Source organism: Periplaneta americana, chromosome 1 (genome assembly GCF_040183065.1).
Source record: "Periplaneta americana isolate PAMFEO1 chromosome 1, P.americana_PAMFEO1_priV1, whole genome shotgun sequence".
Lineage (NCBI taxonomy): Eukaryota > Metazoa > Arthropoda > Insecta > Blattodea > Blattidae > Periplaneta > Periplaneta americana.
The window spans coordinates 53427936-53450498 of NC_091117.1; the positions used below are offsets into that span (position 1 = coordinate 53427936).

Below are 22563 nucleotides of genomic sequence, written 5' to 3' on the forward strand. Positions count from 1 at the left end.
CGCTGAAATAACACAGGACAGCACATGACAAGAACAAATACCCGGTCCCGTGAACGGAAGATAAATCTATTCCATTGCCTACGCCGAGAGTCGAACCGAGGACCGCTTGGCACTCTTATACGGTAAATATATTATAATAATATAAGGTACTGAGTGACTCTTTAAGACTTGGCCTTATTAACTGCAAGAAAATGGTGGCATGGAAAAGGATGAGATGAATAAATTTAGAACAATAATAAGGGTAAGACACGATAATGATAACGATGATAACTTTAATAAGGTAGGGTACAGCGGGGTTATTCGAATAGGGGGCTATTTGAATAATGTTAAGCTTTTGCGCATGTGCAATGAAGTAAAAAAGAAGGAGAAGCCATTTTGTGGGTGGATGTTGTTAGTGCAAGTCTTTTCTGTGCAGTGAAGAAATCTATTTTAATTGTTGCCTTCAAAAGATTCGTCAAGACTGATTTGCAGTACCGAAGGTAGGTGGTTCTGGTGTATTGATTGTAGAGCTTGTAAAATGCTCTCGGTGTTCGATAAGCTTTAGCAGCGAACATTGAAATGCATGGAATGTGAATGGCATACACATGTGCTAATTAATCTTTCCTCCACTAGCCTTGCAACTCGTGCTGCAATCTATGCGCATTTTGGGTAACTACGTGTTCATGAAGTTAAATATGTCACGCGAGATATTTGAATAACAGAGAGCGGGGCTTTTTGAATAGTCAAAATTATGTTTTGATATACGCTAATTTTTTCTCTTTTTTCTTGTAAACACATAGAGCACTTCTAATGTAGATAAAATAGAATAATTAGTAATTAATTAATCAATCTTATATTTTACAGCAGGATTAAATTACGCATTACATCTTTGTCATTTTAGGGTATAAGATGAAGTTTCTAATTCAATTAATATACTTTTATTTTAAATTGAGTGTAGTGTATATTAACACCTTAGGGTGAATTGAATATGAATAGTTTATAATAGGCCAGTGGCATTAAAATGATTCCGGCCTAGATGACTCTGTACCTGTGACTGACTCTGAACATGAAGATCCTGAGTGGAAATGTGGATTCTGTCAGGGAAAATGATACCTCGTAAAATCTGAAGGTGAAAAGAAAGAATGGATTCAGTGCCAGAAGTGCAAGACTGGTACCACGAATATTGCGTGGGTGCAAATCATTTTTCATTTTTTCTCAATAATTATGTATTGCTATTCTTTTTTTAAACTTATCATGTTTTCTAATAACAGTTTCATGAAAATGACACAATTATTGTGTGTTTTTTCTCTTATCCAAATAGCCCCATCCATTATTCAAATAGCCCCGCTCGATGTTAGGTATTTATTATGTGGAAGGTAAATCGAATAATTGGATAACTTAAATAATTTTAAATTTATTGCATCCCCATTCCATATCGAGAAAGGCGATATATATACTATATATACTACATATTAACATTGAAATTACTGCATATATTTTCCGGATAAATTCCCAACAAAGTTGAAATTATTAAAATAGCCCCTGTACCCTATATTTAATTTCCCATTGGATATTGTGAGAATAACAAATGTCCTGCATCAGACGACAGAAAAATAATCATTCCTATATCATATTATTCATCATTCATAAATCATATTATGCCAATCGTGCGTAATAATTAATGTAGTAGTAGTAGTAGTAGTAGTAGTAGTAGTAGTAGTAGTAGTAGTAGTAGTAGTAGTAGTAGTAGTAGCAGCAGTTTTAGGCGATATTATTTAACGATGCTGTATCAACTACAAGGCTGTCTCGAGCCGCGGCTGCACTTTGTCAATAAACATCAGTTTAGTATAAATGAAATGCTAAGTAATTGAAATGGGCTAGTAATACGGAGCAAGTCTTCGAGCGTTTAAATGTCTTCAAAAACAGTTTATCTTAAAATAATGGCAACGTAAGAATTTGAAAGAGTGGATAGCAATATTAAGGGATGAAATGGTGAAATTTCTATGTTCTACAATTTTTAAGTTAGAGACTTAATTTTTTGCATACGGCAACCTATTGTTATTGATATTAATGGCCCCAGGTTACATTAGTATTAATTTAATATTTTCTTAGTTATTGAAAGTTTAAAGCAATGTTGATTGTTTTCAAAATGTATCCACCCCCACAAAATATAAGTTACAGGTCTGAATAAATTGTACAGCATCTTTGTCATGCATTTAATTTAACAGCAGAGCCATAATTGTAATTTTAAATGTATGGATGACCCGAAAAAAGTTAATACAGTCAATTAAAAACGAAAATAATTTTTGTCAGTGTCCGGATAGTATTTTTTTTTTTTCAAAATATTTATTTTACCCCCTCCCAAATAGGCTCTGTAGTTTTGTTAACCACACTTTTTCAGAAAATGCAGTAAAAAGTTCAAATTCTTAACATGAAATTTGTTTGAGCCTAGGCCTATAGTATTTGAGAGTGAGTAAATACAGTGAAATTTAAAGTGTAGAAAAAGACTGTAAAATTTCGATTTTTTTTTTGTCACGAAAACCTGTTTTTAATTGTGAACTATAACTAAAACATGAATTTGGAGAACGATTCTATTAATAAAATTTGGCCGATGTAAACAGTTTTTTTTTCTAAAAAAAATGGCCATCTTCTCTCTTAAAGAAATTTTGTGAGTTATCTCTAAAATATATTCATACCCTGACTTGCTTAACTACGCAAAGTTCTCAACAAAAACACGCAACTTCACATTAAACATAGTCTATCAGTGTTTATTTACTTAAGAGCAATGTACTGTAGATACTAAACATATATTCCAGATAAGAACTGTTATGTATGCAGCCAATAGAGAACTGAATTACTTGTTATGTCATTATAAGTGCAAAGTGATAAGTAACTGATTTCTCAACAGTCTAGGGAAAACACGAAGAAAAGTTTATCTTGTCCTTGGTGAAGATAGACACATACTGTTCGTTCTACGAACATTAAGCTAGTTGACGAGAGAATTATACAAGTATTGAGGCAAGCTTTTACAAGTCATGAAAGTGTATAATTGTTTTATTACCAGCTATTGTTTGTGATCTCCACCATGCTATTATTGAGGCAGCATTCTTGCAGATGTGCGCGCTCGTAACGAAGCAGCCTCTTCAGCAATGTATACTTTCTCTATTGGTAATAGGGAATCTAGCGTCTCCACCAATCCACTCCTTCATTAACATACTGAACGCTTTTCGTTCGGGCAGTATCTTTGTGTCCGGAAAATCACTAAATAGTAGTTAAAAAGTCGCTAGATTCCTTATTATCAATAGAGAAAGTATATTTGTTGCTAGAGCGTGTTCAAAAAGTCGCTAAGTTCTTAATTAAGCGGAAAAAACGTTAAAATAAATTTAAAATCGCCAGATTTAACGACAGAATCGCTAAATTAGCAACACTGCTTTTGGGATCACAGAGGTGTTAGCATACCGTACCACCAAGCAGATTGAAAGTGACGATGTGCTTCGAGTAACAGTACAAAACTGAGAAAAAAACGCCAACCTAACGCCATGTTTATCTCTACTCTACTTTGTTAACTACTATTTAGTGATTTTCCGGACACTTCAGTTTATTTATTTATTTATTTATTTATTTATTTATTTATTTATTTATTTATTTATTTATTTATTTACTTATTTACTTATTTACTTACTTATTTATTTATTTATTTACTTATTTACTTATTTATTTATTTATTTATTTACTTATTTACTTACTTATTTATTTATTTATTTATTTATTTATTTATTTATTTATTTATTTATTTATTTATTTATTTATTTATTTATTTATTTATTTAATCCACTCAACAATGTAATTACAGAGTAGATAAAATGAAAATAACAGTAGTAATACATATAATAATAGTATTTTAACTTAAACAGTTACAATCCAATACTGCTTCAACAAAAGATATTAAGCAAATATTACATGTAAATCTCGGTAAACAAAAACAAAAGTATTTACAGTATGAAGAAAACTTAGATTATATTAAAGTAATAGAGCCAGTGATGAAATGCAAATAACTAGTCACAGATTAGTAACAATAATACGATAACTGATGAGGGACTAGACCTACGTTAAGTCAGAATTAGGAGTGAGTTCGTCATGATAATTGATATTAAATAATTTAAGAAAGAAGACCAAAAATACAATATGCAAACCAGTTAAGACCTATTTATTTGCAAAATGCTTATGGAGTGTTTTCAACGCTACCGGTATTTATTTCTCTCAAGAGTGTGGTTCTATCCTGAAAGATGTCAATATTGCTCAGTTTATTATAGAAGGAACAGATTCTAAGAAGTGGAGGATACTTATAATAACATGCCCTAGCATAGTTTATATTAAATGTTTTACTGGTCCTACAGCTCTCTCTTGGTAGATGTATTGCTATCCTGGACAGTAGATGACTATTTACAGAACTTGTTAATAAATTATGGAGGCATTTTATATCAATATTATTTCTTCTGTGTTGCAAACTTTCAAAATTAAAGAGAGACAAAAGAGATGGGTACGAAATACTACTTTCATTATTCCAGGAGGGATAGTAACCAAATGATTTAAGAAACAAAAATCTGATTAATCTTTTTTGAACACTCCAGTACTGCTCAAAAGAAAAGCGTTCAGTATGCTAATGAAGGAGTGGATTGGTGGAGACGAAGGTTTCACTACAGACGGAAAGATAATTTTCTGTTATTACGAAAAAGAGACAAGTTATTCTCGTTTTCGTAATTCTGATATTTTAAAATCCCCCATTGGATGAAAGAAATCCCAAAGATGAACTTCGAGAAAACTCCGCTGTGACTAAAATAACCCTCCTTAGACAAATACAATACGCTGATATTTGGTTATTGGAAGAGGTAAATATTTTCGGAAAGGGTAATACCATACCAGCAGACGCGGCTGGTGCAGTGGGGGGTGCCATCCGCCTACACATCTGAGATACGGCACAGATTCCACTCTCTCATCAAGGCCAATGCTATCTTGTCACCGAGATTAAACGAAAAGCGAAGGGCATATTGACTATGCTTATAGGCTATACTTTTCAGATATTACGTTATTAACAACAAACAATCGAGAAGAAAGCAGTGTTCTGTCTGTGACTGCCTGAACAAGAAGAATACGTGATTGTAAGACGACATACACGGTAAATTTACATAGCAACTCATAAACATTTTAATATTCAGTGTACCGGTACCTATGTTTTAAAGGTCTAGCATGAGTGCTTTTTGGTAACTTAAGCTTTCTTTTTAGTAAAATGTCTAATCGTCTAGATAATAAAAAAAAACAAATTATGCCATTATTTATAGGGCGCTTCAATATCTGAGGATAACTGCACATTTTTATGCCAGTAATTTCAAACTAAGTGTAGACTAATGCAAATTAAAAAAATTGCAAGGAATAAAAGCAAATCTCAATGACTGCATGAAATATCTGTACTAGAATTGCGGTAATAAAATATAAATGTATTTTCATTAACTATGTAGTGTATTTCACTTAATAATCAACTATACAGAGTGATTCTGGAGGAAAGGACCATACGTTGAGGGATGATGATATGGGTGATTCTAAAGGGAAAATATTATATACAGAGTGTTAAAAATCATTCAATATTTAGAGAGATAGTAGTATTCATCAAAACAAGACAAAAAATAAGTCTAATGATCATGGGTCCTAAGATTAATATCTTTCGAGATATGAGTACTTGTTCATTAACATCATAGCATATGGTCAATGTACTTTCCATTAAAAAGAGCATTCGATATTCTGAGAGGTGGTAGTAGTCATCAAAAGAAGAAAAAAGCCTAACAACCATGGTTTCTAAAACTAATATCTTTCGAGATGAGTAGTTGATCATCAGCATCACAGAGGATTTCCATTCACTGTAATGCATCCTTCTGCCCTACGTCTTACGAAATCGCATCTTGTTCTTGTTACCCTTTTGTTTATTGCATTTCCGATAAGATACTTTATACCCAAAAAGAAACAAGCAAATAGATAACAAGACCAAGTTCAAAGCCCTTCTTTCGTACAAAATTTAATTTTAGGAGTTATACATATTAGATTTTTTTCTTGTGTTTATTAATACTATCACCTTTCAGAATAGTGAATGCTTTTTTTCTTTCAACGGTAATTACATTAAGCATCTCCTATAATGCTCACAATATTTCAGAATATATTAATTTTAGGCTGGTTCGAGTCCTCATGGGGGAAGAAATTTTCTCATGAAATTTCGGCCAGTGTATGGAACCGGTTCCTACCCAGCATCGTTATGCACTTGAGGAGCTACGATAGGTAGCGAAAATCCGGTTTCGTAAACCAGCTATAACGGCTGGGAGGGGATCATCGTGCTAACCACACGATACCTCCATTCTGGTTGGATGACCGTCCACCTCTGCTTCGGCATGTGGATGTGAGGCCAGCAGCCGGCTGGTCGGTCTTGGCCCTTCACGGGCTGTAGTACCATGGATTTACTTTTTTTATTAATTTTAGGACTCAAGTTTACTAGACTTTTTGTTTTGTTTTGATTGAATACTACCACATCTCAGAATATTAAATGTTCTTTTTTTAAATATAAATCACATTGAGCATCCCCTATGATGCTGATGAACAAGTGCTCACATATCAGAAGATATTAATTTTAGGGTCTATGCTTATTAAAATATCTTTCTTCTTTCGATTAATACTACCTCTCAAAATATTGAATGCTTTTCTTGACATCCTGTATAAACATGTCTTATTCTCAATGTTATTTCGATGTACCGAAGTACATCAATGGTTTTGAAGAAAACCAATCGAAACCATGAAGAACGCGAACAGTGCAAGTTATAGTAAATTCAGAGATTAATAATCCATTGGCGTGAAGTCGGGTGAGCTTGGTGGCTAAGAAATGACATTTCCACTATCGATACAACTCTCAGGACAGGTTTCATTGAGATACTGAATTATTGGTCGGCTGGAATGTGCAGGAGCCTCTTCTTGTAAGAATAATTCCTCCTGCAATACTATTTACTGCCTCCTTGAAAACCAGAAAAGCCTTCTGGCGGACAGTACCTCCCACTTTGGGAAACACTGATCTAGATGTTCAGGTTAGAAAGCAAAATGGCAAACGCTGGAATTTTATAGAATGGAAATGTTTTCAATATATAGAACGTATCTTAATTACATGCTATAAACAATGATAGGACACTTCATGGTTAAAAATAAACATAAATGGCTACATGAAAATATTGTCGCAATTGCTTCGTTATTTAGATATGGAGCATAGCATAATATCAGAAGTAATGGCATTCTGCTGGATGAACGGTCATTTTTTTATTCAGCAGAGGTCCAATGTGCATTAAACACGTAAACGGACATGTCCAATGTGCATTAAACACGTAAACGGACATTCAGTCAGAAGACGAACACACTGTGCACGAGTAGGTACCCTTCATACAGTAAAAGTAATGGAGGAACATTCATATCCCCGGTTAACTGATACCCTGATACTAAAGAGAGGCGGAACTAAGTGTGTAGTCCAATCTCGATCATACAATGCGCAGGTCAGCTACTGTATAGAATGCCAATATATCGGTTAAGACGATCTTTCTTGTTAAAGCCGACATCTTCCAGTCAAACAGAATTCAAGGAGCAATAGCGCTGAGATCTGCGTTCACTTTGAACGCCTTGCGCAAAAGGTGTTTGATTCATTTTACATTAAGTTTTCAATTTTATTGCTTATTTAGTGATGCTGTATCAAATGCAAGTTTACCTAGATTCGGTTCAATTGGTGATGAGTATAACTCGGACATGTAAGCACTTAAAATGTTAAACTTAGAAAGGCAAACGGACACTGAAAACATCCAAAATACGCCCTAAAAATGGTTGCTGAAATGTGATAAAAGATAAATTTAATTTCTCATATTTCTTCATTCTGTACACAATCTCAAGGGGAGATGATGGTTTTAATATAGTGAAAAACCAGTGAATTAATAAAATTGCTTTAACATATACTTTTAATATGAGAAACATATATTGCATAAAATTTAATCCGTATTTATGGTATTATTGGCTGGTGTAACACCATTTTAAAGCTATGGTTTCAAGGGAAAGGGATGGTTAAATATGGTGGAATAGTAACAGGGCGTACATTTTCAAAAAGAAAAAGAAAATGCTTTAAAATAATATTGAATATGTGAAAAACATATGACATAAAATTTAACGAACATTTATGACATTATTGACTGCTGTAACGCTATTTTTAAAGCTCTGATGCACAGGAATTTTAAGTAGCACTAAAAAATTCCTTTGCTTACTCTTAAAAGAAATCAATTATTCAGTTTTCAGGATGTTAACAAAAGAGCAAGTGCAGTTCTATAAGGACAACGGATTCATAAAGCTGGAAAATATCTTTACCGAAGAGGAATTCAAAGAGATATCTGATGAATACGATGATCTGTTTGCGAGGAAGAAAAGTATTGGACTAAACGCAACGTGGAAGGGCAAAGAAATGAAGGATGCTGCCAATGATGAAGAAGTAGAGGTAGGTATTGACAACACTGATTATTATTTTCTTATTCTGAAACTAGAGTCGAGCTCTGAATATGGGCTTCTCCGGCAATAACATAAACATGATTATAATAACCAATATAATAAAAAGCAATTAAAAATGTAACCCTTGTATTCTAATCACTAGTGAATTTTATTACATGAATAAAATTATTTCTTGAAAGATATTTATGAAGCTTTGGTCTCACTAATAATGAGATGTTCGTCACTACAAATCGTCTTCGTCGTGTCACTATTAATAATCTCGTTTTTCCGTCACATTATTAATCACTCTCTTAGTCGACTCATTATTATTAACCCGTTTTGTCGCCTTATTAATTATCGCCTTATTATTAATCGCCTTTTTAGTCGTCTCATTATTAATCTTCATCATTTTATTATTAATCGTCGTCTCGTTATTAATTGTCTTTCCGTCTTATTAGTAATCGTCTTCGCCATTTCACTATTAATCGTCTCTGTTGCCTCATTTTATTGTCTTCGCGTTTCATTATTAACCATCTTCATCTCATTAATGGTCGTCTTTGTCGTCCTCTTAATAATCGTATTCGTAATTTCATATTAATCGTATTCGTTGTCTCATTATTAATCGTCGTCTTTGTCGTCTTATTAACAATACTCATCATTTGACTATTAATCATCTTCGTTGTCCCATCATTAATAGTCTTCATCGTTTTATTGTTAATCGTTTTCTTCGTCTCATTATTAATTGTCGTCTTTCTCGTCTTATTAATAGTCTTCGCCATTTCACTATTACTCGCCTTTGTTGCCTCATTTTACTGTTTTCGTTGTTTCATTATTAATCATTTTCATATTATTAATGGTCGCCTTTGTCTTCCTATTACTAATCGTCTTCGTCATTTCATTATTAATAGTATTCGTTCTCATTATTAATCGTCTTCTTATTAACAATCCTCTTCGTTATTTCACTATTAATCGTCTTCGTTGTCCCATCATTAATAGTCTTCGTCGTTTTATTATTAATCGTTTTCTTCGTCTCATTATTAATCGTCGTCTTTTCCGTTTTATCAATCGTCTTCGCCATGTCACTATTAATCGTCTCTGTTGCCTCATTAGTTGTCTTCGTCGTTTCATTATTAATCATCTTCATCTCATTAATCGTCTTTGTCTTCCTATTACTAATCGTCTTCGTCAATTCATTATTAATCGTATTCGCTGTATTATTATTATTAATCGTCGTTTCATTATTAATCGCCTTCGTCGTCCGATTATTAATCGTCGCCTTTGTCGTCTCATTATTAATCGTAGCCTTTGTCGTCTCATTATTAATCGTCGCCTTTGTCGTCTCATTATTAATCATAGCCTTTGTCGTCTCATTATTAATCGTCGCCTTTGTCGTCTCATTATTAATCGTCGCCTTTGTCGTCTCATTAATCATCACCTTCTGCAACATTTGATTATTAATCACCGTTGTTTCTTTCTTCGTCTATTTACTGATTTTCTCCGTCATCTCATTATTAATCGTTGTCTTCATAATCTCGTTATTAATCTTCGTCTAATTATTAATCGTCTTCATCGCTTCATTAATCGCCATCGTCTTCGCAATCTCATTATTATTCACCGTCGTCTTCTTAGCTGTATTATTACTAAACGTCATCTTATTTCTCGTCTCATTATTAACACCAGTTTCCAAAATCTCATTAACTACTATTAATCACCGTCTTCTTCGTCTCGTTAATAATTGTTGTCTCATTAATCACCGTCGTCTTAGTAATTTTATTATTAATCGTCGTCTTATATCTCGTCTCATTATTAATTCTCGTCTTATTATATTAATCGTCTCCTTCCTCTCATTCGTTATGTCATTAATCGTCTTATTCGTCTTCTTATTAATTGTTCTTCCTTAATCCTCGTCTCATTATTAATCACCGTCGTCTTCTTCGTCGTCTTAGTAAACTGCGTCGTGGTGTCCGTAATTACCACCCTCTTCGTCGTCTTACTAATTATCATCATCTTCGTTATCTTCATAAATGTAGTTGTCTCCGGAAACATCGCCGCAGTTGTCGACTTCTTACACACCATCAACATCATCATCATCATCATCATCATCATCGTGAAAATAGTCATCTTCGTCAAAATCCCTTTAGTAACAATAGTACTCGTATAACACAATCTATTATTACATTAATAACTGAATGATTTTCAAATGAATATACCTACTGTACAATATTTTGAGGAGTACTGAGGTACAGTCCGCGTCACCGTTTTTAGCATGTGAAATAAGTAATGAGAACGTTACGTGTGAGTGTTTTACATTTGCCGCAGTCAGTCTGACAACTGTGTTTGTCAAATGGCTGATGTGACGTGTATAGGAAGTGGTACCGTTCTCAGCTGCACTAGCAAAATGCTCACAAACTGGGCACTATATATCAGGACACACGCCAAAAACGCTGACGCCAACTGTAACCACATTACGTAAATCACAGACAAATATTTGTAGGCTAATCTGAAGGAAGAATAATGCTGAAACTGATCAGGAAGAGAACAAGCATTGGCTGGGTCACTGACTGAGAAGAAACTGCCTCCTGAAGGATGCACTGGAAGGAATGGTGAACGGGGCAGAAGAAGATATCGGATAATAGAGACAATAAGATATATGGATCATATGCGGAGACTAAAAGGAAAGCTGAATATAGGAAAGACTAGAGAAAGCTGGGTTTGCAGTGAAAGACCTGCCCTTGGGCAGAACACTATGAATGAATGAATTTGTTTCCATTTTACTTTCTGGTTCAGGTGCTGTCGATCCACAACCTGCAGTTCCACTCTGCAGTGTTCACGCGCCTCATCACCAACAAGAAACTGCTTGACGCCTTGGAGGACATCATGGACACCCCGAACATCCTGCTCCATCACACGAAAGCGCACCTGAAACCTCCGTCTAAGGGCTCTCCGTTTCTCGTACATCAGGTTGGTTGCTATTCATCACAATAACGAAGCCTTTTCAACGTTAAAGATTTGTTAAAGATTCCATTCCGTTAACAGATTGCAGTTTTATTTTCTAGTGAATTCATGAAAATGTACTACGCAATCACAATAAATAGGTAAATAAACCAACAAACGAATAAACGAATAAATGAATAAATAAATACATTTCTTACTTTAACTGAATTGACGTTTTAATACCACGAGGAAAAAGTGTTTACTCTCTTAGCAATTATATTTGTATGTGAAATAATCTTGTCACAATAATGCAAATAATTATTTTTATCAAAATTGTTTCAAATGGAAATTTAAAAAGTTTAACTGACTTGTCCCGGTACTTATGCTGGTTCAAATTCTCAGAAGAGTGACGGGCGGAACGGGCCGAGAAGCGCAACTCTTTATTATCTATTACTTACTTACTACTTACTTACTTACTTACTTACAGATGCCTCAAACTAGCAAGCTGTCTCGTTCACGCAGGAGCATAGAGCACTTCTCCCCTACCACTGTCAGCCTACTGCTGTGCACTGTGGACTAGAACAGTACAGCTCAGTTCTAATAACAGTTGAAAAGGCTGCATAGGGAGGGTACATCTTGAATACATTGTCAAAAGGTCAACTTTTCAGATAATATGACTATACCTGGGTATAGGAGCCTAGGTGGGCCCCCTCCGTTAGCTCTACTACTTCCCCTCTCCAGGCAGCTACCTAGTTTGAGGCATCTGTACTTACTTACTTACTTATGGCTTTTAAGGAACCTGCAGGTACAGCTGTCAAAAGAAAAAGTGGCCGCTCTCCTGAAATAAAGTTCCCTTCGGGTATCTTCGCTACAATTCGGAGACAGGCGATGTTACATGTTGTTGGACCACGTTGCCTGATATCTACAGTTATAATTGAAGTATTCTATGTGTTATTCAATAGCGTAATGGTAGCGTTCAGGCCTCTTATTCATGAGGTCCTGCGTTCGAATACAACCTCGTGCTTTTTATGTTCTTTTTTCGTTCTGTTTTTGAGAGAGACAAACTATACATAATGGCTCCTTTCTCTTTTACGATTATTTTAGTAATTAACATCAGGTTCATTAATGTATTATGCCATGACTTTATCATTATGGTATTGTGGCTGCAAATGGAAAGAAAAAAGATTTTATTCCCAATAAAAATATCTTTCGTGGCATAAACATAACCAATTTAGGCTACTGGCGTCGGCCTTAAAACATTCAAACAGTTAAGCGTTCAAAAAACAAAACAAAAAGTCACAATTCAATATTTAGTCTATCTTCCTCTTATCTCGATCATCTTGCAGTCGAGTGGGCATGGAATTGACTAGTCTTTGCAAATAGCGACTGTTCTTAGACACGATATTCCAGGCATTCTGAACATACATACATAAATGTTCTGTCCATGGGCAGGTCTTTCATTGCAAACCCAACAATCTCCAATCTTTCCTATTTTCTGCCTTCCTCTTAGTCTCCGCATATGATCCACATATCCTAATGTCGTCTATTATTCTTTTCAACCAGAGACCCAATCAATTCCTTTTTCTCTTTCTAATCAGTTTCAGCATCATTCTTTCTTCACTCACTTTTTCAAACACAATTTTATTTCTTATTCTGTCTGTCCACTTCACACGCACCGTTCTTCTCCACATCCACATTTCAAATGCTTCAATTCGTTTCTCTTCATTTCGTCGTAATGTCCATGTTCCTTCCCCATAAAAGGCCACACTCCACACAAAGCACTTCACTAGTCTCTTCCTTAGTTCTTTTTCCAGAGATCCGCAGAAGATCCTTCTTCTTCTATGAAAAGTTTCCTTTGTTCATGTTAGCAGTTCTTCTTGGGAAGGATAAATGCGGTAACTTCCTGTTGCTTTCCGCACACCACTATCTCTTTCGCATCTTATTAAATTCCAGGGGGCCCAAGCGTGGAGATGAGGAGAGTGGATTTGACTAATTGGGCCCTCCGGACTTCACCGAAAGTCACGGCAAGGGTTAAATATTAATTCTATCAGGATGTTTGACCCGATCAGAGACCGGGAAATCTCAATTAGCCTTTGCCCCCCGCATCCTGGCTAGCTTCTACGAATCATCAGAAAATCTTAGAGTGTGATTGGGCCAATTTTTCCGAAAATGTTTCCACACTTTTGCCCTCGTAGCTCAGCGGACGAACGTCGGAATTTAGATGTCAACGTCTCAGGTTCAATTACTCGTTACTCCTTTTCATTTTATTGTGATTCAAGATAGTATCATGTAATAATACAAAGAGAAAAACTAACACCAGTATTATGCAACTGGATTTTTCCAAACCTAATATTAAATTTATGTTATTTATATCGCTAAAGAACGATTACAATATGAATAACTTGAATATTATTTATACAGTATCACTAAAGAACGATAACAGAATATAAATGATAAATATCGGTTTGTTTAATTAATATAAGATATTATATAATACGTATTTAATTATCTAAATAAAATAACCTATTTTACAAAGAAAGATGGTTATTTGTGTTATAATAATTACTTACATAAAATACAGATTATTTATATTGCGAAAGAACAATAACAATATAAATAACTTGAATATTATTTTATAATGCTAATGAAGGAAAACAATATAAATGATAACTTGAATATTATTTAAATCGCTAAAGAACGATAACAATATAAAAAACGTGAATATTATTCATATCGGAATTTCACAGATTTATTATTACAGATGTATTTAAGAAATTGTAGAAAAATAGTAGTTAGTAACAGTGTCCTATTTATTCTTCTTGGAGCCAAATTTGTAACTTTTAAAAGTGTGGTTACTATGTTGAAGTGTATGTGTTGCAACAGATGCTTGATTTGTTATGTATGTGAGTCAGTTATGGGATGCTTGATGTCGTCGCAATGTTGTAATTATAGTTTGATTGTGTTTGTGTGACTATTGTGTATTAATTTATGATGTATGGTACGGAAAGCTGCATATTTTGTTATAGAAGTGTTACGTATGTGTGTTGTTAATGTTTTTGTATGTTTCAAATTGATACCTGATATTTGTTTTGCAATCGCAATGCCTAATTTACGGATTGTTTGTTTTGTTTACATCGCGTAAGCTAATTTAATTTTCTTTTCCATTTCTCTTTACGCTTATCTTTTTTGTGTATAAAACTATAGCCCTAACATACATATGTAAAATAGGGCTAACCCCCATTGGAGATACAATAATAATAATTATTATTCATATCGTTATAAAGCGATAACAGAATACAAATGACTTGAATTTTATTCATATCTCTAAAGAACGATAACAAAATATAAACAACGTGATATCCATAAAGAACGATAACTGGATATAAATGATAATTTGAATATCATTTACATCGCTAAAGAACGATTAAAAAATAAAATGAAAACTTCAAGAAGGCCCGAACCGACAACCTTTGAATCATTAAACAAGCATTCTACCGCTGGTCTACGAGGCGCAGATAGGGAACACTTTCATAGTTCCGGAACTGCAAATGCATCGTGTAACATCGCCGCGACCCGAAGTGGACTTTGAAAATATTCGCTGTTCACGAGTGCGGCCACTTTTTTTTTTTTTTGACAGCTGTACATTGCCGCCCTCAAATAAGCAGGCTATCGGTCCCTATCCTGTGCAAGATTAATCTAGTCTCTAGCATCATATCCCACCTCCCTCAAATCCATTTTAATATTATCCTTCCATCTCATCTCGATCTCTCCAAAAGTCTTTTTCCCCTCCGGCCTCCCAACTAACACTTTATATGTCTTTATTATTATTATTATTATTATTATTATTATTATTATTATTATTATTATCATTATTATTATTATTCCTATTATTATTATTATTATCTTTATTATTATTCTATTCTTATTAATTCATTACTCACTAAATTTAAATCTGTAGCAGCGAATCTAGTCTCACACCTAAATAAAACCGTAAGCTACTCATAATTTTAAACGCAAGGACAAACTGATTCAATAAACAGAGTGTTAGGGTTATAAGTACAAATATGTTTATACCTTGTTTCAGAACAATACATGTAAAACAACGTCCTATTTACTTTTCCCATTACTCTAACAGTTTTTCTATAAAATGTATTATACGGTCTGATGTTTTATGAGTAATCGTACTACCATATCCTCCGATTAAGGTTCTGGCTGATATGTACATCTATTATCAGGCAGTGCACCTCACTTCACGATATGTGTCAGAGGAAGAACAATTGTTTATATGCATCTGAAGTCTGACTAGTGTAATATGTAACTAGTCGGCGATGTATGCAATGGAGGGGGAAAGGAACTGGCCACCGTATCCTATTATCTCCTGGCCTAGTTGCCTCATAAGTTGTGCCTTCTTGGTATCACTTGTGAGGTTCAGATCTGTATTTGAAACGGCGTAATTAAACCGCTAAATTAATGATGTTTCATTGGATGTCCCCTGATAACATTTTTTGTAAAGTTGCTCTGAGTAGAAGTTAACAAAGTTCGTGTGTATTTATCTTATGTTACACAATCATAAAAATAACTGAATCTATCTCCTTGAGGGGAGGGGCACGGTCCTCGCATTGTACTAACAGGAATGGAATAGTGTTGAGTCCCTAAGGCCCCCCAGGTTCCCCTGTTGGCCGCCTCCGAACTCCCCTACAGCCTACGGAATCCTTTTATCTTGTATTCCATAAGTTATTAATGTTTATTTTTAACTAAAAATGAACATGTCCAAACCATTTCCAATCAATACTGAACAAGTCCTACAGATTCTTTACAGTAGGTCGAGGGCATTTTGTGTAAAACAGAATCTGATTTACAACATTAATTTGTAAGTGGCCCCTCAATGTCCTCACAAAATATTACATCCATAGTATTAATGTGAGAGTCTATTTCAGTTTTTTTTTTTTTTTTTTTTTTCATATCAGTATTGATTGACTTGTCTGGTTTTGGACGCAAGCTCCACAACTATCATGAAAGAATTAGAAGAAATTCACATTTAAAAGTTGTTGTTGTTATTGAAATAAATGATACATACGAAATAAAATAATGTCAGTTGTTAACAAAAGTTAATATCTTCTTAACGGATGTAGAATTTTTGTTTAGAAAAGTTGTGTCACATTACATTGCGATCCACGATACAAGGACGAAGAGATTTATTCTGCATTCCGAATTCTTTGGTACTCATTAACGAACAGTAGTCTGTTTGAAAATCATAGCCAATAGAGCTCCCTTGCCACGTTTGCAATTCTCTTGCTGTTCCGTCATTAAATAAATATAAGCTAATTCAGCTTCAGTGAATCCTTCCATAACGTCAAAAATGCTAGTGCAAGGTTAATGACCTTAGCTGACTAAGGGCCCTTACACAGAGCGACTTTTAGCCGCCAAGGTCGACTGCAAAAAGCAGTCGGTCTGCCGCCTACATGAGCGGCTTTTCGACGGCAGAAGTAGTCGACATGAGCGACTCTGCAGTCGATACGGGCGTTGTGTGTCATCGGTTCCGGCAGCAGTCGAACTGCAAAAGGTATGTCATTATTCATGCACATTATAATAATGCACGTCGAGGAAGAACTACTTTTATTATTTCTTCTCCGTCCTAGAAAAAGACGTGTTAAACATAGAAAATACTGGATACATCGGATTCTCATTCAATGAGTGCATATGACCACTTTTTTCACGAGCTTCAAGCCCATGAAGATAATTTTTTTCACTACTTCAGAATGTCAGGGTTATCATTCGATCATCTGTTGGAAAAAGTGACAGACGGTGCAGACCTAGGAAACTTGTTTCTGAATCTTCTGAAAGTTCTGAGGAAAGGAAAACTAAGGCTGCAGTATGTAAGCAAATGCTAAGGGTCATTAACCTTGCTGGAAGCTCAGTCACCAGCATTTCTGACGTTATGGAAGCATTCACTGAAGCTGAATCAGCTTATATTTTATATTTATTTAATGACGGAACAGCAAGAAAATTGCAAACGTGGCAAGGGAGCTCTATTGGCTACGATTTTCAAATAGTAGGATTTCAAACAGGCTCCTGTTCGTTAATGAGTACCAAAGAATTCGGGATGCAGAATAAATCTCTTCGTCCTTGGATCGTGGATCGCAATGTAATGTGACACAACTTTTCTAAACAAAAATTCTACATCCGTTGAGAAGATATTAACTTTTGTTAACAACTGACATTATTTTATTTCGTATGTATCATTTATTTCAATAACAACAACTTTTAAATGTGAATTTCTTCTAATTCTTTCGTGATAGTTGTGGAGCTTGCGTCCAAAACCAGACAAGTCCATCAATACTAATATGAAAAAAAAACTGAAATAGACCCTCACATTAATACTATGAATGTAATATTTTGTGAGGACATTGAGGGGCCAGTTACAAATTAATGTTGTAAATCAGATTCTGTTTTATACAAAATGCCCTCGAGCTACTGTAAAGAATCTGTAGGACTTGTTCAATTTTGATTGACAGAGGTGGACTTGTTCAGTATTGATTGGAAATGGTTTGGACATGTTCATTTTTAGTTAAAAATAAACATTAATAATTTATGGAATACAAGGTAAAAGGATTCCGTAGGCTGTAGGGGAGTTCGGAGGCGGCCAACAGGGGAACCTGGGGGGCCTTAGGGAATCAACACTATTCCATTCCGGGTAGTACAATGCGAGGCCCGTGCCCCTCCCCTCAAGGAGATAGATTCAGTTATTTTTATGATTGTGTAACATAAGATAAATACACACGAACTTTGTTAACTTCTACTCAGAGCAACTTTACAAAAAATGTTATCAGTGGGGCATCCAATGAAACATCATTAATTTAGCGGTTTAATTACGCCGTTTCAAATAGATGTCACTATATTTATAGCAAGCCTGGTTCAATCCCCACGATTTTTAACCTGAAATTTTATTTTAGGATTACCACTACTTCCCATACAAAAAGGATTCCATGATTGCCGCCTTCGTGAACCTGGACGATTCTTCTCCTGAGAACGGAGGTCTGGCCATATATCCAGGCTCTCACAAGCTTGGGCCCCTGGAAGATTTCGGAGAACCGAAGAGTGGACAACCTTACCACTACGTAGATCCGGTATGTTCCAAATGAAACTTTACTCAAAGATTCCCACCAGGGGCGTACGCAAGGAGGTTACCGGGTTTGAACTCCTCTTGAACTTTTTTTTTAAATTACCGTACATATTTAGATTTGTATTTTTTAAATCCATAATCGTTTTCCCTTCTCTAATTTCACTGTCAGAGTAACAAAATCTACATCAACATAAGGCATAGTCCACCTACCCAACCTTCAATATTATCCTGTGCTTGTGCTGCGGCACATTTGAATTATAACAATGCAATCTTTATTATAGAGAGACCTAACGCCTAATGCCGTCCTTATAATAAAATGAAGCCGACACAATATGAAATTTAACTTGTTTATTAAAAATTGGATGGCTGTGAAAAAGTTACGTTTCAAAGAGTTAATAAGGATATTCATGAATATGTTATGTTCTATTAGAACATACTGTAGGCCCTAATATTAATAAATACACCGTAACATAATAATAATAATAATAATAATAATAATAATAATAATAACAATAATAATAATAAGTTACACAAAATTTAAAATACCGGTAATGTAAATTTTAACAATTTTAATAATGACACTGCGTACGCCACTTGTTCAATGTTGGCCATGTTATGACTCAGAATGTGACGTCGTTCCGTAGCTTGTCTTTCTCGGTAGCCACAACAAAACGTTCCACAAAATCCTTTCATTTTTTCCTACAAATGTAATAATAATAATAATAATAATAATAATAATAATAATAATAATAATAATAATAATAATAATAATAATAATAATAATAATAATAAACGTTTTATTTTCACTGGCAGAGTTAAGGCCATCAGGCCTTCTCTTCCACTCAACCAGGATCAAATCACATACAGAAAAATACATACCGGTATACAAATATTAACTTAAAAATAATAATAAGCATGATAAAGTAAAAAAGAGACATTGAATACATATACACAATCAGTACGGTATTAACTTTAAAATAATAATAATAATAATAATAATAATAATAATAATAATAATAATAATATATGTATAATAAAAAAGAGACTGAATACATAATCACAAACAGGAAAATACATTCTAGTATACAAGTATTAACTTAAAAAAAAATTACTACATATGAATATAATCTCACAACTAAAGGAATAGTACAATAGTATGATCAGCACAGCACGTGTAGGTCGAATTAAGACGTTGCAAGATAAAAGGGATAAATAAGGAAAGAAAGAAAAACGAGAAAGAAGAGAACGCAAAAAGAAAAGTCTTAGGAAAAAAGGAATTTAAAATAAAATAAAGAAAATAAAGAAAACTAGAAAAGGAAATTAGGGGAAAAAAGGAAAAAAGAATAATTATGAGTAGGAGGAGGAGGTCAGTTAGCTTCGATTGGTGACAGAGATATGGTATTTGGCGAGATGAGACCGAGGATTCGCCGTGGATTATCTTACATTCGTCTTACAATTGGGAAAACACAACCAGGAAATGAATCCCGATTAGGGAATCAAACCGACGTCCTCGGGTCAGAAAGAAAAGTACCTACCGCCTGAACTACGCCGGTGGCCTTTGAACTTGCTCTGTAAAAATGCATCGTGAGGTTGTTAAGAATATGATATTTTGAGTACTGTTACATTATTTCTCGTATTACAGGAAAAGTACCCCCTGTCCGGCGCCACCCCGATCCACGCCAAGAAGGGCGACGTGATCGTGTTCTCGTACCTCCTGCTGCACGGCAGCTACCTCAACAAGTCGGACCGCGTGAGGAGGATGTTCCTCATACAGGTGATGTGTTACGTTCAATTTCTGTTCTCTTCCGTCCTTCCAAATAGGAATGAAATATAGGCTATAAATTCTGAGGTCCCAATCAATTTATAGGTGATAAGGACTCATTTACAGACTTCTCAATTTCAAAACCACTATAGTCGGTGACTCAGGAGAAGACGAGTTAGGACTAAGGAGAAAGCATGGTGAATAGATAACGTTATGACAACACGTGTAATACTTGTACTACTAGTAAGCAGAAACATTATTTCCGCTTACTAGTAGTACAAGTATTGCACTGCTGTAACGTTATCTGTCCACCAGCCTTTCTCCTCAGTCCTAGCTCGTCTTCTCCTGAATCACCGACAGTACAGTACGATTATTTAGTCCTGACAGTCGCCGGAGATGTGAGCCTAGGTCAGGCGAGTCCATTTAGTTACGCCAAGGGGTGTATGGGTTATTCACTTGCTTGTCTTCGAAGCGATCGGATGTCATGCGTGCGGTATAGTGTTGTTTCCAGTACAATTAAGCCGTACTCGTACTGCATTCCTTCACTGACCGCTCGCCCTTATCTCTACTCCGGAACTCTCCCACTCCTCCTATTACTTCCCCTCTTTCGCGTCGCTGAGCTATCAGGACTAAATAATTGGTCTGTAGCTGCGACTGGACAGTTGTCACAAAACACACAGAAACATTAGGTACAGTATGTGTTTATTTATTCATTCATTCACTTAATTTACTCATTTTATGTATTTATTTACTTGTTTATTCACTCATTTATTTATTTATTCACTTATTCACTCATTTATCTATTTATTTATTTATTTATCTGTTCGTTCATCCATCCATCCATCCATCCATCCATCCATCTATACTGATGGAGTTAAGACCGTCAGAGTTTCTCTTACTGAGTTCAGCAAAAAATGTTATATTGAATCATTACTTAGGGCTATTTATATAAGGCATTGTGGTGTCATGAAGTATAGAAACACCCAATCAGAACTGCTTGCAACAATTCAGTAATTGAAGAAAACATAAAAAAGCTGTAAATGCCAAGAGAAAAACCGGGCTTTCTTGTGCAACTAGTAATGTAATATCATACGTTTTGCACATCTATGGAAGAAGACAGTGCCTAAATAAAATTACGAGACATCATTTTTTAGTGGATTGAGCAAGGGACATACTTTTTTTTTTTTTTTTTTTTTTTTTTTTTTTTTTTTTTTTTTTTCAAAAACTAATTTTTCAACAGTCTTTTTCATGTCCAGTCTTCAATTCGATAGATATCATACAGGTCTAGTTATGAAGCACTGTTCCTGACGTTCACTTTAATTGTTTCAGCTCATGAATGCAGAAGACGACCCTCTGCAAGAAGTACACAAGTCCCCCGGACAGGGGATGGTTCTTAGGGGACGAAATCTGCGGAGAGACGCGACACTGGCTAACCGCCACTTGCATTGATAACAATAATAAAATTGATCATTTTGTATCATTCCGTAAATGCGCCCAATTACGAGTAATAAATGCACGCATTCATCTTATTGTGTTGTTGTTTAGTCAACTGTCCGAAGACAAGTCTGAACTTCATAAGTGATACCAAGAAGGCGCCACTTATGAGGCAACTAGGCCATGAGATAATGGGGTAGAGTGGCCAGTTCGTTTCCCCTTCCATTGCATATTAGTCTTTAAATTCAAATTCTTTTCCCATGCTTTACTGCATAATAATAATAATAATAATAATAATAATAATAATAATAATAATAATAATAATAATAATAATAATAATAGTAATAATAATACATATCTACAATAGCACTGTAAAAAGCATAATAACTTATGGTGCAGCTATTTGGCCACTTAAGAAAACAACTGGTACAGGTAACTGAAATGGACTTTTGGCGTCGAGCAGCCCAAATATCAAGAAAAGACAAAATTAGAGAAATGATGGGAGCCAAAACTACAATTTTTGACGATATAACAACGACACATTTGAAATGGTATGGACATGTGCGAAGGATGCCAGATAGCAGAATACCAAAAAATATGCTGGAATGGGTAACACCAGGGAGACGCAAGAGAGGAAAGCCTAAACAACCTGGAAGAAGAATATACAAATAGCGATGAGGAGATTAAATTTGGATGAAGAACAATGGGAAGCAATCCTATCCTTAAATGACAGGGCTACAGGAAAAATTTGTTGATCTTTTCTCTCCCGCAGAATAATTCAGTTCTG

The 22563-nt window shown here is 34.8% G+C and overlaps 2 protein-coding genes across 3 annotated transcripts in view; one reads left to right on the top strand and one right to left on the bottom strand.

Annotated features, from left to right (window-relative positions):
• LOC138695741 (F-box/LRR-repeat protein 2-like) overlaps positions 1-22563 on the bottom strand; it is a 101103-nt gene that overhangs the window by 74822 nt on the left and 3718 nt on the right. The gene's annotated exons all lie outside the window — the stretch shown is intronic.
• On the top strand, positions 328-21871 carry LOC138695764 (phytanoyl-CoA dioxygenase, peroxisomal-like). Of its 2 annotated transcripts, none has more exons than XM_069819956.1 (6): positions 328-479; positions 8331-8533; positions 11311-11484; positions 18411-18584; positions 20223-20354; positions 21672-21871. In XM_069819956.1, exons 2-6 carry the CDS (start codon positions 8339-8341, stop codon positions 21789-21791), a joined length of 795 nt encoding a protein of 264 aa, XP_069676057.1. In that variant the 5' UTR covers positions 328-479; positions 8331-8338; the 3' UTR covers positions 21792-21871. The 2 variants fall into 2 exon arrangements, with proteins under 2 accessions (XP_069676057.1, XP_069676048.1); XM_069819947.1 differs by lacking the exon at positions 328-479 and adding an exon at positions 4980-5155.